At 36.1% G+C, this 17,213-nt stretch overlaps 1 protein-coding gene across 2 annotated transcripts in view; it reads left to right on the forward strand.

Moving 5' to 3' along the window:
• Positions 1 to 17,213, forward strand: part of LOC106066541 (glutamate receptor ionotropic, kainate 2-like) — a 144,200-nt gene that overhangs the window by 66,902 nt on the left and 60,085 nt on the right. For both annotated transcript variants that reach the window (XM_056043314.1, XM_056043315.1), the window contains exon 3: positions 8,399 to 8,520. In XM_056043314.1, coding sequence (XP_055899289.1) covers positions 8,433 to 8,520 — 88 coding nt within the window. In that variant the 5' untranslated portion in view covers positions 8,399 to 8,432. The remainder of the gene's footprint in view (positions 1 to 8,398; positions 8,521 to 17,213) is intronic.

The following is a 17,213-nucleotide window of genomic DNA, read 5'->3' on the forward strand; positions in this document are numbered from 1 at the left end:
ATCTCTATTCAACATCATGTAGAGAAGATGGTGGTTTATGAGTCTTACAATATCTGTTCACTTATAGCAAAATAAGGGTGTGGTGGTAGTAGTTAAGCGCTTGGCTTCCGTAATTGGGGTCCTGGGTTCGAATCTTGGGGAATTTTGAATTTCAGGATTTTTAGGGCTCCCCTGAGTCCACCCAACTCTAATGGGTACCTGAATTATGTTAGTAAGAGTAAAGGCGGTTGGTCGTTGTTCTGCCCACATGACACCCTGCTCGTTAACCGTTGGCCAAAGAAACAGATGACCATAACATCATCACAATATCTGAAAGGGGAAATTTACTTATTTATGGCAAAATGCGGAAAACACCATCGGTAAAACATTGATTTTTACCAGCGTTGTAGTTTTAAAACCTGTTTTAAACAAACCCACATCTGATATTATTAAAAGAATTTCTTTAAGCAACAATACAGTTCAAGGTTGCTTCGGTGGCATGAGTTATAAAATTAAAAGCTTCATATGTAATTCTTTGCAAAAGACATATATAAGTTTGGGCTCAGCAGCATCACAGGTTCTGACAGAATGTAGTGGTGTGTGCTGCAAACTGCATTAGGGTCGCCGGCTCCTTATTTTTCCTCAGGTTAACCCACAAAACATTTCCCATGTTTGAGTTGCAAGACAGGAGAGTTTTGAATTCAGTTTTACTTCTGCTAGTGGGTAGCCAGCCAAGACTAATGAGCCCTTCATGCTCGAAACCTACTGGTTTAGGCGACAGTCACTCGCCTTCGCTCTTTCTACCGATAGTGATAACATCTTCGCAGACTCAATATTTGAGCAACTCGTGAAACGTCAACAAATACACGAGAAACTGCTCTTTGCGAAAACTCTTACAATGATACTAAAGGCCATTGTGTTTGGAGATTCCAGCAATACATATTGATATTTCAATTGGTTTTGAATTTTATCAATAAAAAAGTGAGATCTCTAAAATCTCTAATATGTAGCTTTAAATTACTTTTTCACTTTTCAACTCTCTACAGATAGAAATTAGGAGGCGTTTTGGCTGAGCGGTAAAGTGCATGGCTTCTGAACCGGGGGTCCCGAGTTTGAATCCTGTTGCAGACTTGGATTTTTAATTTCGGGATCTTTTGGGCGCCCTGCTCTAATGGGTACCTGACATTAGTTGGGGAAAGTAAAGGCTGTTGGTCGTTGTGCTGGCCACATGACACCCTCGATAATCGTAGGCCACAGAAACAGATGACCTTTACATCATCTGCCCTATAGATCACAACGTGTGAGGGGAACTTTACTTTACTTTTTGTATATATAGAAATTAGTTTTAAAAATGTTGAATTTGCAAAAATTTGAAAGTTAAGCAGGGGGTCTACCGAAAACCAGAAAACATGGCAATGGGTCTATGAGACAAAAAAGTTTGGGAACCACTGATCTAGACGCTCAGGAACATGGTTAGTACAGTCTTCTTGGTCTAGATCTAGAGACCTATCACTAGAATTGTATATGAGTAGTTTTATGTTTAAACCTATGGTTATTAAGTGTCAATTAATCGCTCTTATGAAAATGTAGATTTATTAGAAGAAATGTCTCTTTTTTAAAGTATTTTTTTAGATATATTTATTTGTTCTCTGTCTCACTTTCTCTCTTTTCCTGACCCCTTTTCTCTTACCGTTTCTTTTACTTTCTATCCATTTTCTTTCTTTTCTCTTTTAATCTCTTTCTATCTTTTTTTTCATTCTCCTTTTCCTCTCGACTCTCTCTCTCTCTCTGTCTCTCTCTGTCTCTCTCTCTCTCTCTGTCTCTCTCTCTCTCTGTCTCTCTCTGTCTCTCTTTGTCTCTATTTCGTGCCTCTCATTTCACTTTTTGTCTCTTTTTCTCGTTTTTCATCTCTATCTCTCTTTTCTCTCTGAAAGAAACAGATAGACAAAAAGAGAAAGGAAAAATAAAGAGAGATAGAGAGAACGAGAAAGGAGAAGATATATTTCTGCTCTCAGAAGACATTTTTATTTTGTTTGAAGACTTTGAGATTCTGTTTACACTCATGAGATAGTTGATTCTTTTTTAGTAACTCTTTCAAAACAAGTCAAAACAAAGAGAATGTTATGTAAAAAAAAACATCTATCAAGTTGTTAGTTCTACTTTCTCTTTGTTTTCATGAACTTTGACCTAAGTTCAAAACTAACTTCTTCTATTACTGGTACCGATATTATCCAGTCCTGTTTTTCTGAGAAACTCAACCTAGGACAGAAATGTTTCTGGTTCAATCTGCATACACTTAGTATTTTCTAACTATTCTTAAAATGGATTTTCATTAAGCTTCAATTACTAATTACTAATAACATAACTTGGTTGCATTACAATCCATAAAAATTTTGATCTACGTTGCTTAAATGTAGATAATAACCTCTGGAGACACACATATTTTAGGACAGAAAAATAAAAAGTAAAGTAGCTATAGTGCATACAAAAATTAAACCATTATTTACAAATAGAAAAATAAAAGAGAATAAAACAAAATACTCAGACACAAATATAGTGGCATATTTCTTATTCCATACGCTAGAACAAATTCGTACAAGTTCTCCTTCTTCCTTAGTGCCTTTTGAGAATGGAATGGAATGAATCAGTCAGAAAAACCAACGACCTACCAGAGTAATTGATTAACATATATGACAAGATTGACACATGAAATGCGTAGGATGTCATTGTCTTTTTTTATGATGTAACGTGCCAAATAGTAATATATAAGATAAGATACGGCTGGGATGGCGGCACTGTCGTGTGGTATGCGCGCTGTGTTTCGTTCGTCTCGATGGCCCCGGGTTCATACCTTTCTCTCTGTCATCTCCCGTCGTGCTGGAGACATGCGCTAGGAAGTAGATTATCTTAAACTCTGAAGGAACATCCGAAATATGTAAAACCAACCATACAGTAAGAAAGCAGCGTTTTTTAACTAGTGGACAGGAGACTCAAAAAAAAAAAGTAAAGTAGCAATTATACATAAAACACTGAACCATAATCTTCAAATACAAAAACAAAATCTAATAAAATGCTCAGAAAGACACAAAGATAAAGGCACATCCATCGTCCCATATGCTAGGACAAACTTATAAAACTGCTCCTTCTTCCCTAGCGCTATTAGAGCATAGAATGGGTTGCCTGAGCTAGCCAGGAAAACAGATGACTTTAAAGTTTAAAGAATTGAAGTCATTGGTTAGCTGCATGACTAGATGCATGACGCGTCGGACGTAATCATCTTCTTTTTTGAAGTAACGCCTGTATTTTATAAGGTAAAATAACGTATAGGTGTATAGATTATTATCTGTCGATTCGCATCACTAAAAATACCAAGAAGTTCGAAATAAAAGATTTAGTGGCTTTTGTGTTGAGGCATCCATTAATGTTGGGGGTAAATTTAAAGTGTCAGACCTGCAAATGTTTTCAGCAAGTTTATTGTCTGAGGTCATCAACACGACATCCAGACGTAGCCAGGCTCTCTGGTTTTAAGACGTCTGGCTTACCTGGCAAGTTGTACCTCCCCCCCATCCCCCTCTCAATCGTTCCTTTCATCCAAACTAAGTACTCCCCCCCCCTATTTACCACGCACACACGCACAGACGCACAGACTCACAACGTGCAGTCGTGAAAAAAGAGAACGAAGTGACTACTTGAGAAGATGAACGTTGTTGATAAGGCGAAGGTCGCAGTGACAGAAGCATCTAACGTTCAGGTCAAGTACTCTGTGAGTACCTGCCATAGTAGCCTGGAGCAGGGACATGTCAGCACAGAAACACACACACACACACACACACACACACACACACATGCAAGTGTACACACGTAGTGCCAGGTTTCAAAGCAGTGATGTTTTCTTTAATTGGTAAATTTCGTTTGAAATTAAAATGACTTAGCACTGTTAAGATTATAAGCTAAATTTCTTTTTTTTTTATTCACGAGGTCGTTCACCACATTACTCACAAGTCCTAATTTTGAGAGTTTATTTATCTATTAGCAAGAAGTTCTGCCACAGGCAGAATCCCTATACGATAGTTGATCACCTGTTCCATTGTTCATTGTTAACTTCAAGTGACCGATTAAGTTTAGTGATTATAAAGTGGCAAAGAGAAACAGTGTTTTCTGAATGTTTGTGCACTCTACATAAATTATGATGTATTCTAATTGATAAATTGGCCTAAATGCTATTATTAAGAGCAATTTTTGTTTTTAAAAAATCTCCGCGGGTCGGAATTCGAACGCGAGCATCAAGTTGGCCAACGAGTTTTGCCACTGAGCTATTCAATACTTTAAACAAATTAATCCAAAGGTAGTCTGCATTTTATATCGAACGACTTAATTCTCTACTCTATCCGGGCACGACATGGCCTAAATTGTGCCGATGTGCCAAAAACTCAAACTCTATCGATATAAAACAAAATTAATCTGTTAAGACTAACTAATGAACTAATTGGTTGTTGTTATTATTGATTTGTGTTTTGCTTACAACAATGAATAGCTGTGCAAAGGTTCAACTTGATCCGAGAATGGATGTGTGAGAAATAACGTGTTTAGACCAGACAGAAAGACGGAGTGAGTTGATATAAAGCTTTGTAAAAAAAAACGATATTCCACTGACTTTTGACATTTTTATTTCCTTTAACTAGGACAAGATTGATAGCATTCTTGGTAAAACATACATGTAAAATAGAGGACGAATTGGTCAGGTAAATAGAGCCAAGACTAATATTGCTAGAGCAAACTAAACGAAATTACCTTCTCTTGTAGACAATTTAATGTCGTGAAGTGTGCTGGAGATGATATTTTATTGTATTTTTATTTCATTTGGGCATGTGACGTTATTTGTATACGTTTTCTCTAGTCGCAACGTCAGTTCAGATTTTACGTCATAATCTGACTTCTGCACCTTTTTGTCACCTGCCATGACGACTTTGAGCTAGTTGGTTGAGTAAGAGAAACAAGTGTGACAAGAGCAGGGACAGTTTCGCCGGAGTTTGGGCTAGTCTGGGAGCTTTCATACCATTGAAGAGTCGTGGTCATACTGCCTTTCTCGTTTTTTAGCATACTCAGTGTAGAGGCTATTTTGTTTGCGTATAGAGTCTGTAGAGGCAGTTGTGTTAGCATATAGAGGCTGATGTAATAGCATATGGTGTATGATGTGTTAGTATACCATAAAAATAAAATTAATTCTTCAGTATTTACAGATACGGCTAAATATTTAGGGTTTCGTCCCCTTAGATAAGTGAACACTTTTTGTTTCTCCCACTCGTCATAAAAACAATTGTATTACAGTATCGCATAAACCTAATAATTATAAAAATAATAATACACAAGAGTAGTAGAGTACTATATAGTAATAATAATATTAAAATGGTACAGTTTTCTTTTCCACTTTGGGCTATAAGATCATTTTCAAGTTCCCTGTCAACGAATAGTGCTGATACAGTCTGAGTAAGGAGGTCACGAATTTTTGTACCGCTCGGTTGCCTTCCCCAGCAACAGCACAATAAGTACCATCACATCTTCGTCATCATTACCAGTGACAACATTATCCGAAGCACAACTATATGCCGCTATTTCATTGAATCTGTCTTCTCTCTAAACCTTTCGTAACATTCCTCATTGATTTCGTTTTACTAGTGACTCTGTTTGCGAACTCAGACATCTATTCTTACGACAGATTTACTATTAGGCCTACTGCCAAATATCGCTATCATAATATCTAGATCTAGATCAGCCAAAAAAAAGTTCTTTTTTTACCATACATCTATTCATGTCAAAACTTCCTGGATGAACTTGGATGGGTGGAACCAGGATGGAACCTGGACACGGACCTTATAAATGGTTCTAACGATTTAAAAGTTGATTTATATCGCTGAGAAAAGAATTACTAGCTCGTTGGCCGCCCTTGGAAATTTCAAGTTTGACCGTTATAATTTTTTAAAGTAAAAAAAATGTTTTAAAGTAAAAAATTAAAAAACGAATAAAATTTAAATTTGGCTAAAGAACGAGAAATATTTCTCTTGAACAGACCGTTGTTATTGTGTACGTAGTAAACATTTTTTTAATTAAAAATTCTTCAGTCAAGTTATATGTTTCCTAATCTACGGAGATCAAGTGATTTGACACAGGGTCACTAAAATGAGTCCATTTAAATACTATCGGTGGCCCTTAAATTTGCGAGACAAATGGCGCAGTCTATCACTTTGCGTTGCTACGATACTAGCCTTTGTTTAACAGTAGCCGTCGTCCAGTGGTCTGAGATAATATCATTGACCGCATCTCATCGATAAGGATGAACATCTGTGATACAAATCGAAAGATCTAGAAATTGTCGATCTCCATCTGAAGTATAAATCCATCATTATCTTCCATTGCTTAGTTTCACCACGTTAAACAAAACAACAATACATGTATATAGAATAGGACCATTAGTAATAATTTAGCGATTCACTCCAGGTCTGTAGCAAATTTTCACGATAAACTAGCAATGTCAAGGACGCTGAAGTGATTTTTTAATGTTGCCAACTAAATATTTTGAAGAAAATGAGCTACAGACATAAGATAAGATAATGTAAGATAAGATACGTTAATGTTTTATTGGTTCGATCAAATGAAAATTCGGTTTGACTAAAATTTGAGCTTAGAAGTTTTGATTCTGCAGAGCTTCTAAAAGTTACATTATCATATAATTTTTTAAGAACTAAGCTGATCAACTGTACAGAGTGCGTAACTAATTAATACTTGAAAAAGAAACATGCTGTCTGTTATTATGCGACTACCACTAACAATGTCCGTCATAGTTAATGAATAAAATTTCGCCTTCATGTTTAAAAAAAAAAAAACAAACGCACAGATGTCTGTAAAAATCATTATCTAAATGTAGGCTTGCAAACAATGTATATTTAGCTTACCATTTCCTAATTATAAATAGGTGTTTCACTTCCTGTGCCTAGTTAGCTAATTGGGGTGCTGTGGCCGATCGGTACACGAAACAGCGAAGACGTCCTCAGTAAACTCCAACTCGCTTAGAATTTTTTTTAATGAACCTATTTTTTTGCCTCTACATGGAAAGTGTTGACTCCTAATTTTTACAAAGCTTATATCAAGTCTGTCTGTCTGTCTGTATGTAACTAATTTCGAACACGATATTCTTCACACACCCATTCTCGAATCAAGTTGAAACTTAACACAATTATTTTACTTGACAAAACAGGAATAAAAAAATTAACCAATTTAGTAAATTAATTATTGGTAATTAATTTATTTTCTTCGATATCAAAAAGGGAAATATATTTTTTATTATTGAGATATAGAGTTGTAAATATAGATTTTTTTCTCCTTTCATGTTCGGTGGGGAAAGCCTATCCGTAGCAAGCTATTTGGTGTATCCGATGTACAAAGTAAAGGATGTAGTGTTCAGCAATAAAATTATACTTTTTTTTGTAAAATATTACAAGTTATTTGGTGTCGGTACGCCACACTATAAATACAGTAGATTCAAATTCTTAAGCTATTGCGTTTGTAACTTTTATATAGTTTGCTATTTTGAAGTTCGACTTAAGCGTTTTTGACATTGTAAACTTTATCGTGAATATTTCCAATAACAATCAAACTATAATTTTTACTGTGTAGCCACAATAGGTAGAGTTTGTTTTTTTTCAATAAAATATACATAAACTGTTCAACTTCTTGGAAAATCGTTAGAGCCTTTATTGTATTCGGGTCTAAGTTCCATTTTTGTCCTGAATTTATCCAAAGTTTGCAAGCTTAAAAGAGGAAAGATTTTTAAAATGTTCAAAAAAATAAGCAATGTTAAAAAAAAAAATTCTTAATTTTAAAACCTTCGTTTCCTGTACACCGGTTACATTCATAGACTTATTATTGATAGATTTCATTTCCCTCTTCTAAACATCCACCACTAGAAACAGTACACGGGTGTTTTAGTCAGTTTTATAATCATAGAGACTGTCGATAGGCTAGAGCTAAACAAAATGGACCAAAAAATAAACATTTTGACCTGAGGTCTAGCGAATTATAAAATAGTCGTCTTAGAATGGAAACTGAATTCATAATAAGAATTATTCCAAATCTACTCGATGTTTATGCTTCTATGTCTCTCTTTCACGTTCTCACTATTTATTGCCCTCTATCTCTGTCACTATACTCCATTTTTTGTTTTCTCTTCCTCTTCCTTCCCTTCTCTTTCTCTCTCTCTCTCTCTCTCGATAGCTATCTCTCACCAGCTGCCTACTATCACCTATCATATAAAGTACACATACTATCATACACCACCTGTCTTCTAGCACCTGTCCTATAAAGTGCAACCCCCTTAGTGTAGCATGTAAGCACTCATTCAACCGTGGCTTTTACTTCTCCGCAGCTGCAGCTCAATACGCCTTAAGGGAAAGGTCACGATGACACTGCTAGCACTCTTCCACCTCCTGGTCTTTGGAGTCATGGACTCAGCCGGAATGTACCAGTACAACTTTCTTATTAACGCAAGTGAGTATTAAACTTTTACCTGGCTGCTCCTCATCGTCACATACACATACTTCCTAACTATGGACATCACCCATTCTAACCATCACAATCTTTGACTTTACCATTTTAACCATCACAATCTTTGACTTTATCATTCTAACCATCACAATCTTTGACGTTACCATTTTAACCATCACAATCTTTGACTTTACTATTTTAACCATCACAATCAGTGATATCACTAATCAATATTCTTACTTTTACAATCTTTGACATATCTATTTTAACCATCGCAATCACTTATATCATCATTCTAACCATTATAATCTTTGACATCATCTTTCTAACCATTTCAATTTTTGGTATTAGTATTTTTACAAACACAATCTTTAATATCATCATTTTAACTATCACAATCAACATAATCATTTTTACCATCTTGATAATTGACATAACCATTCTGACCATCACTATAATCAAATTCAACATTGCAAATATTGCAATCAATGACATATATCACCATTCTAACCATCACAATCAATGACATCACAATTCTAACCATAAACAATCTTCGGCATTACCATTTTAACCATGATAATTATTTAACATTTTTTACCCTCTTAATCATTGGCATCACTATTTTAACCATCGTAACTATATATATATCACCATTCTGACCATCTCGATCATTAACATCACCATCCTAACCATCACAACCATTGACACCACCATTTGAACCATAGCAATCATTGACAACATTATTTTAACCGCTACAATCTATCACAGTTATTGACATCGCTGTTTTAACCAACGAAACACCTATCGATATACTAACCAATATAAATATCATGATCACCTCCCTTTACTCTACTATTGTAACAGTGATTACCATCAAGGCTCAGCTGCCATTATCTATGTATACATTCGAAAGTCTTCAACACCGTAATTTTTTTTTTAAAAGACATTTTGTTTTGCATTAGAAAGCTTCACCTTCACTTTCACCTAACTTTTAGTCTGTTGAACCATTGGGGCAACACACAAGATCTATTGATCGTCTTTCTTCATTCCACTCTGTCTTTTGACTTGGATAACGCACTTCTGGTTAAATTGGCCTAAACCTTTGGTTTTAAAAAAAAATATTTTAATTATTATAAACGCCCCATCAGACTACACACACTTTTCGGCCCTTGGATTTTATTGGATTGTAAATTTGTAAAATTTTTAAAAAATGTTTTACATGTTTCGAATGTTCCTTCAGAGTTGAAGATAGTTACTTCCTAGTCCAAACCTCCAGCAGGACGACGGGGGATGGGTGCGGGCAGGGTTTGAACCCGGGACCATCAATAAATCCAAACGACAGTCCAGCGAGCAAACCGCACGACCAGGCAGCCATCATAAGGGTGTCGCACTTCTGTTTGTATTGTTTTCATCATTCAATGAAACGGCCAGAAATGAACAGTTTAAGACATCGTATAGACTTGTTTAGCCCATCGTCTGCAAGTTTAAAGAGTAAAGAAAAGTTGCATTCTCTGACGCCCAGCATTATAATGCCCCGCCCCACCCCCTTTCACTTTTCTCCGGCACTAAACACACAATCTTCCCGTAGAGTACAGAGGCCTTTAGGCATTTATGTCGGAAGCATTGATCTCTATCTCAATCTAGTCTACACGGAAGTGACGCAAATGAAACATGGCGTCTATTGTCTTCGTAAAGATTCGTTAAAAAAATAAAAATCTTTGACTACATCTAAATCATTGATTACGACTTTACACACAAAACATTCAAACAGATCTTATAACGAAACCTTTTTATATTGTTGGAGATTTTCACAATGGACCAAAACATTGTCATAGAAAGAACATTAAGCTTCTCTTTTGTCAACATTTTAGGGAAAAAAAACGGAAGATCTTCGAAAATTTGATTCATCGGTGATTAAAAAGCAAAATAAATTTTTATACAATTTTGAAACCCAAATAAAGCTCATAATTTTTTTTTTTTATTCTTTAAAACCGGATAAATCAAAAAGATATTTTCCGCCTTGTAGAAAATTATAATCACTTTTTGTTTTCATTTTGAATTCCATAAAATATATAATGTTGTGAGTTCTTGGTATCGGTTGAGGAGGTCTTTCGCCAGATCAACAGAGCCGAGGATATACGTAACGCGGCTTTGGAAAAGAAAGCTATTGATACAGCTTGCTGGAGGATGCTCGCAGAGCTTGTTTAAAGCAACAGTTCCTTGACAAGGAGGACACTGAGAATGTTGCTCTAGTAGGAATCGTATTTGGGGAGGCACTGCAAGACCTGGACCAGTATACTGCGGACAAGGAGGAGGAAAGCCTAAAAACCCTAGGCTCTTTTCAATCAAAGAGAAAAGAAATTAAACATTCACAGGCTAAGATGGCAAAAAAATGACTAACGGTTTGTAAGAATAATAAATGTATTTTGTATTATGATTAGGACTATTTTATTATAATCAAAATGTCGACAAGTAACGATGTGATTTTTTATTCTAAGGTTCATACATTTTCCAACCATTTCTTTCGATATTCATTTTTTTTTAATTATTCCTTTACAAAATATTTTTTTTTGCTATAGTTAAAATCATACTTGTCTATAAACTCAAACGGTTAACTGTAGGCCTAATTAAAATTCAAACGCAATTTTGGGATACTTAGTTTTTTAGCTGACATTTCGACCAATATAGATAAAACAAAGTTACTTGACTTGGGATTTCACCTCACATGCCTTATTTGTCTGTCTGTCTGGTACAATTTTTGTACTTATTTCTCACACAGCCATTCTGGAATCTTTTTGTACGTAACGAAGCATGAATAAATAAAAAAATTAACCGATTAGTTAATTAATTATTGTTAATTAATTATTTTGTTATGGTATCAGAAAGGGAAATAAAGCAACACTAGATAAGAAAATAACACAAGTGTAGACAACTCTCACTCCCTAACCAAACAAACGTATATGAAATGAGCGCGAAATGAAAAAAAAAAATATATATATTATAATAGATACAGACTGGAGCAAAAAGAAAAAAAAAAAAAGGCTGAAGTTTGTGGGTGGGACGTATCTTGTTGGGTGGCGGTGTGCCTGTGCTTGAGTGAATGGTTGAATGCATGGATTGGGAGTGCAATTTTTAAGATTATCTATAATTACTTTATTACTTTAGATTAAATTATACTTTAAATATATTTCATTTTCAATTTAAATTTATAAGATAAATTTTTTTTTCTAAATTTCATTTCTCCACAGTAAATTATATTTTATATAATAGTATTTAAATGTAAATTTATAATAAGATTTATATTTTGAAATAGTATCTATATATTACAGTAAATTATATATTTTTATTGTATTAATACTAGCTGATACCCGTGTTTAGCTAAGGTTGAAATAGTTAATAGATGTTACAACATGAATTTTCTATATACCATTCAAGCTTAGGAATGATATCGAAAAGAACCAATTATATTTTTTTCCCCTTTATTTTCTGGAACAGCTCTAGAAATGATATCGACCCAGTGATTGATCTGTCCCAATAATTTCATTAGTTGTTTGATCAATATTAATCTGTTTTGCGCGCCAAAGTGACTTTTTCTATACTACGTATCATTTTTTGGCACTCCGTCGCGAACACACACACACACACAAATCTGCTCTGTCGAATGTTTCTGTCCACCTACCCCCCTCCCTCAAATACTTTATCAGAGCAGTATCAATATGTATTTGTTTGGCTATTGCCCATCGATGCGATGCAAATACAGACAATGTGCCATGCAAATACAGACATTATCTCCCTTCTTCTTGTCTATTAATACACACGCGCGCGCACACACACACGCACACCCCAGCGGTCAGACAATCGGAGGCCAAACTCACCCTCTTCACCTACCCACTTAAACGACCGTCAAAGGGAAACAATGCTTGCAGGATGAGATAATCTGCAGAGTCACGTGCCTGTTGCGTCCCCTGACGATTGGGACAAATAGCCCCCTTACTGAGCGCGGCAAATAGTGTCGGGGATCAGGCGCTATCGGTGTTAATGTATTGACGAACAGGGGCGTCGATGGGATCAACACGTTTCAATTCAAGGGGGTGCTTGTATCCTTCATAGAGAGTTAAACCTCTTAAAATTTAGTATAAAAGTTAAAACAAAACGATATCGGAACACTGAAAATGTATTCTTCCGCATTTCAGCCTATACCTCAAGCCCACAGTTCCGTAGCTACAGTATCTTCCTGTTCTTTTGTTGTCATTAGTAACACTGAAGGTGCACTTAAATTAGGATTATATATAGTTCGTCCATCGTGGTTCGATGATGACCACTTTGTCATCCAGGGGGCTGAGGGCTTTGCACTGGGGTTCTATGCCTTCTCATGTGGCTGGTGAGACCTATGTGAGCCCGGAATGTTCAGCCGCACACTGGGCAGGTTATTCCAGCTGGAGCTAGTGTCGTTTGTCTTGCTTTTCTTTTCTGGCGTTTTTCTTCTGCCAGCGTTGTTCTTTTTTCCTCAGCAACCTGTGCGCCAGTTTTCACAGCGCGACGCCATGATACTCTGTCATGTGCCTCTGTCTCCCAGGTGCCTGGGTCTATGCTGAACGCCTTCAGAGAAGCTTTGAGGTTGTCCCTGAAGCGCTTTCTTTGCCCACCTTGCGAGCGCTTTCCTTCGCTTAGTTGGCCATACAAGAGTCGTTTAGGGATGCGGTGGTCTTCCATTCTGTAGACGTTACCTGCCAAATTAGCATATACTTTCATTGTGTATCTGGTTTAAACAGGAAACTAATCAGGGTTTAGGAGTAATTCCAAGAGTAAGTCATTGTTATGACATCTTATCTTATCATCTTATATAATACAAACGTTTGTTTAAAATAGAAGCTGATTACGTCCTACGCGTCATGCATCTTTCTAGGACTGATCAATGTCTCGGTACTAAAGTATTGTAATAATTGAAGGGAGGCAACTCAAGGATATACAGATATTTCTTCACATGGAAGACATCCCAAACACATAGTAACTATGTCTCCCTTGAGCAAAGCCTCTTTAATAGAGTCCTAGACTTGGGTGGAACTCCGTTCTCTTCTTGAATGTCAACATTCACGTCCAGTCTAGTTCTTAGCGGTGCACCGTTTGCAGAATGGGATGTCGGTGGGCATCAAATAGGAGTTACAAAAGTATCTGATTCCTACAATATAGTTGAAGCTTTTGACAAAAGTTATTGATATAATCCTGCTATTGGCCATAAAACCCGAAGTGCCCTGAGAACATTGAGGAGGGATGTTGATACTTCATTCAGATATTTATTTTTAAGAGCTTATTTTATCAAATCGTCTAGAGCCCGAAGATATTAGGATAGTGATAGTATTATGATTTTAAAAAAAATATTTGTATACTAGTTGACCCACGGCGTAGCATACGCCGCTATTTTGCAGGGCCGGCCATAGGCCACTGCAACCTATGCGACCGCAGTGGGCCTCGCACTTTCATAGGACCCGCTAATTCTAGGTGTAAATTAATAAATTAAACCATTTTATAAGTTATAACATATTTCCCGCGGCCTCCTGATTTACAAGGAGCTCTTTGAAAAATCTCCTGGAATTGCAAAATATACGAAAAAGTCATGGAAATCTCCGGAAATTATAAACAATCTTTTGAAAACACATACAAATCTCATGAAATATGTAGACCATAATTGTCATTTTGGGGTGTCATTCAAAATGGAAAACGCCAATCCTAGGCGTGATGAAAAAAAAGGTATTATGCAATACCCGTAATTGTGGAATCTGGTCAAAGAAGCATCTCGAAGATAGATTGAAACATTTGGTAATTCTTGCTATTGAGCGTGACCTATGTAGGAAACAGAATTTGTATGATATGTACCAATTTTTTAAAAAGCCGCTTTTCTATCCGCCATAAACAAGTTGCGAAACTAGCTCATGGGTGAGACCTTGACTCACGATTGAGAAAAACACGCCTCCATACTACAGATACTCACCACAGGGAGTATGTGTACAAAGAACGTTTTGTACTGAAAAAAGTCGGTGAAAGAAAAGACAGTGAATTTTTAGCACCGGATCTACCTACTTTCTAGCACAAAGGCACATTCCTCGTCCCATATGCTAGGACAAATTAGTACACATACTCCTTCTTCCCTAGTGCTATTAGAGCATGGAATGGGTTGCCTGAGCTAGCCAGGAAAATCAGTGACTTGGCATAATTTAAGTCATTAGTTAATTTGCATGACTAAATTCATGACGCGTAGGTCGTAATCATCTTCTTTTTTTGAAGTAACGTCTGTATTATATAAGATAAGATAAGGAAACAAATTATTTAATTATCATTAACATTGTAATACCACCATCTCACAAAGTTAAAAAATATAAACTACAAAAAAAACAACAACATGAAAATGTATGCTAAGCGCTAGGAATGTACCTATGACAGTTGTCACCGCTTATCTCAAAATGTAATAGCTATTCTGGCATTGCTAATGAATGACTATTATCTCCTATTTCGTTAATAGTAATTGTAATAATAATGTTATTAACCTTGCACTGCACACTTGGGTTTTAGATCTTACTTATCACTTCAGCCAGATCGAAACATTACTTCTCTTTGTATCAGCATGTTGTACCAACTCGTGCTGAACGGTGCGCTAGTGCGCACCACAAGCTTAAGCAATTGATTGCAATTTAATAATAACAAAGCATTGTTTGTTTTGGGAAGTATTACAATCACCACGAAGACATCATTTTATATGCAAATTAACTCCAGAGCAAGAACTTACCTTGAAATGATTTGGCTCTGTACACATTGTCAATGAAAGGATCTATTTTGGTTTTCAAAATCTAAATTTACTGTTTTTCTTGGTTTAAAAAAAAAAGGATCGCAAGACCCCCAATAGAGGCGCACTTTGCACACTCCTAAATCCGTGTTGTTTTTTTCCCCGCAAGGTATAGGGAGTAGCACTATGTTGCACCATTTGACTTGTTGTAATCTCCTAGAGCAAATCAATTGGGAGAATGTCTTCAGGTATGTCTGCAGATGGATATCTTCTCTCCCACCTCAGACATGTTCAACCATCTCAGTGAGAACACGACGAGTAACCCATAGCTTGTTATGCTTCAATCTGTTCACTGGTCTGTACTTGATCACATCGTCTTCAGCTAATTTTGGGATAGCAGGGGAGAAACTAAAAAGTAACAACAACTTGATATCGCGTTTCTCCAAGTCATGTTGTATTGGTAAAAACTAAGATTGACCCTACTGACTCGCCCATCTCCCCCCTCCAATCCTTGACTTCCGACTCTTGTTGTTTGCGAGCACTCAAGCCCCTCCCCACCCCCAGACAGACACCGCATGCAGTGTTTGCGCATCAAGGGCAATCACTTGGTGTGTTTCTATGGTGCAAGATAACCCATAATGTTAAGGATATAGGTGGAGAGAACAACACCGATCTCACGGCTAAAAAATCAAGAGTTACCGTACTTGTCGCCCACTGTGATAACCACGCTAGTCTGTTGCTATAGCAACTACATCATCTTAACAAAAAAAGTAATCTAATATATTAAAATCATCAGTTGCTATATACACCACCAACAAACACAAACGCATTATATCCATGTATCCTTAACGCATAGACTATCTAGAGTGTATGTTATAATCTTAGTAGAAGAAAACAGCGTAAGCCTTATGAAACATTTTTAGAGGTTTATTTATAAGTCAATTAGCCAGATATTACCCACGGCCCGCGGGTCTTAATTTGCGTTTCACTGATATAGTCACTGATATAGTGTATAAAAACAATTAAACAGAATACTAATATTATAAGTAAAGCGAATGCGTTAATATGAAAATATTATGATTGGATTACTTAGGTAACTGGAATTATGTATATGAGAAAACTAAAATGTTATTTAATCTTGGTTAGGCCAATAATAGAATATGCATCCTCCGTTTGGGACCCCCCAACTCAATAAAACATTAAGAAACTGGAACAGACACAAAATAGAGCAGTGAGATTCATAACAAACGAATATTCACATTTGACTAGAGTAAAACCTTTAGTAAAATCACTAAATCTAGAAAGCCTTCAGGACAGAAGACTCAAAAGTAAAGTAGCAATTATACATAAAACACTGAACCTTAATCTTCAAATACAAAAACAAAATTTAATAAAATACTCTGAAAGACACAAAGATAAAGGCACATTCCTCGTCCCATATGCTAGGACAAATTTGTACAAATACTCCTTCTTCCCTAGTGCTATTAGAGCATGGGATGGGTTGCCTGAGCTAGCCAGGAAAACCAGTGACTTGGCAGAATTTAAGTCATTGGTTAATATGCATGACTAAATGCATGACGCGTAGGACATAATCATCTTCTTTTTTGAAGTAACGTCTGTATTATATAAGATAAGATAAGATTTGAATATTGTGTTTGGTTTCAAAGTGTTCTCTAGGGTTAGTTAGAAGTTAATGTTTACTTGGTGGTGGTGGATTTAAGTCAGAAAACAGTCAGTAATGTTCCCCTTTAACAGATAAACCTGATGGGTAAAAAAAAAAGTATAAATATATAAATATAAATAAATATAATATATATATAAATATATAAAATATAATGAAAGGGTATAGAATGCTTCCTGGTCATTTGGTAGGCGCTCTAGACTGTCGTCTCGATGGCGAGGATTCGAACCTTCCCGC

Source organism: Biomphalaria glabrata, chromosome 10 (assembly GCF_947242115.1).
Source record: "Biomphalaria glabrata chromosome 10, xgBioGlab47.1, whole genome shotgun sequence".
Lineage (NCBI taxonomy): Eukaryota > Metazoa > Mollusca > Gastropoda > Planorbidae > Biomphalaria > Biomphalaria glabrata.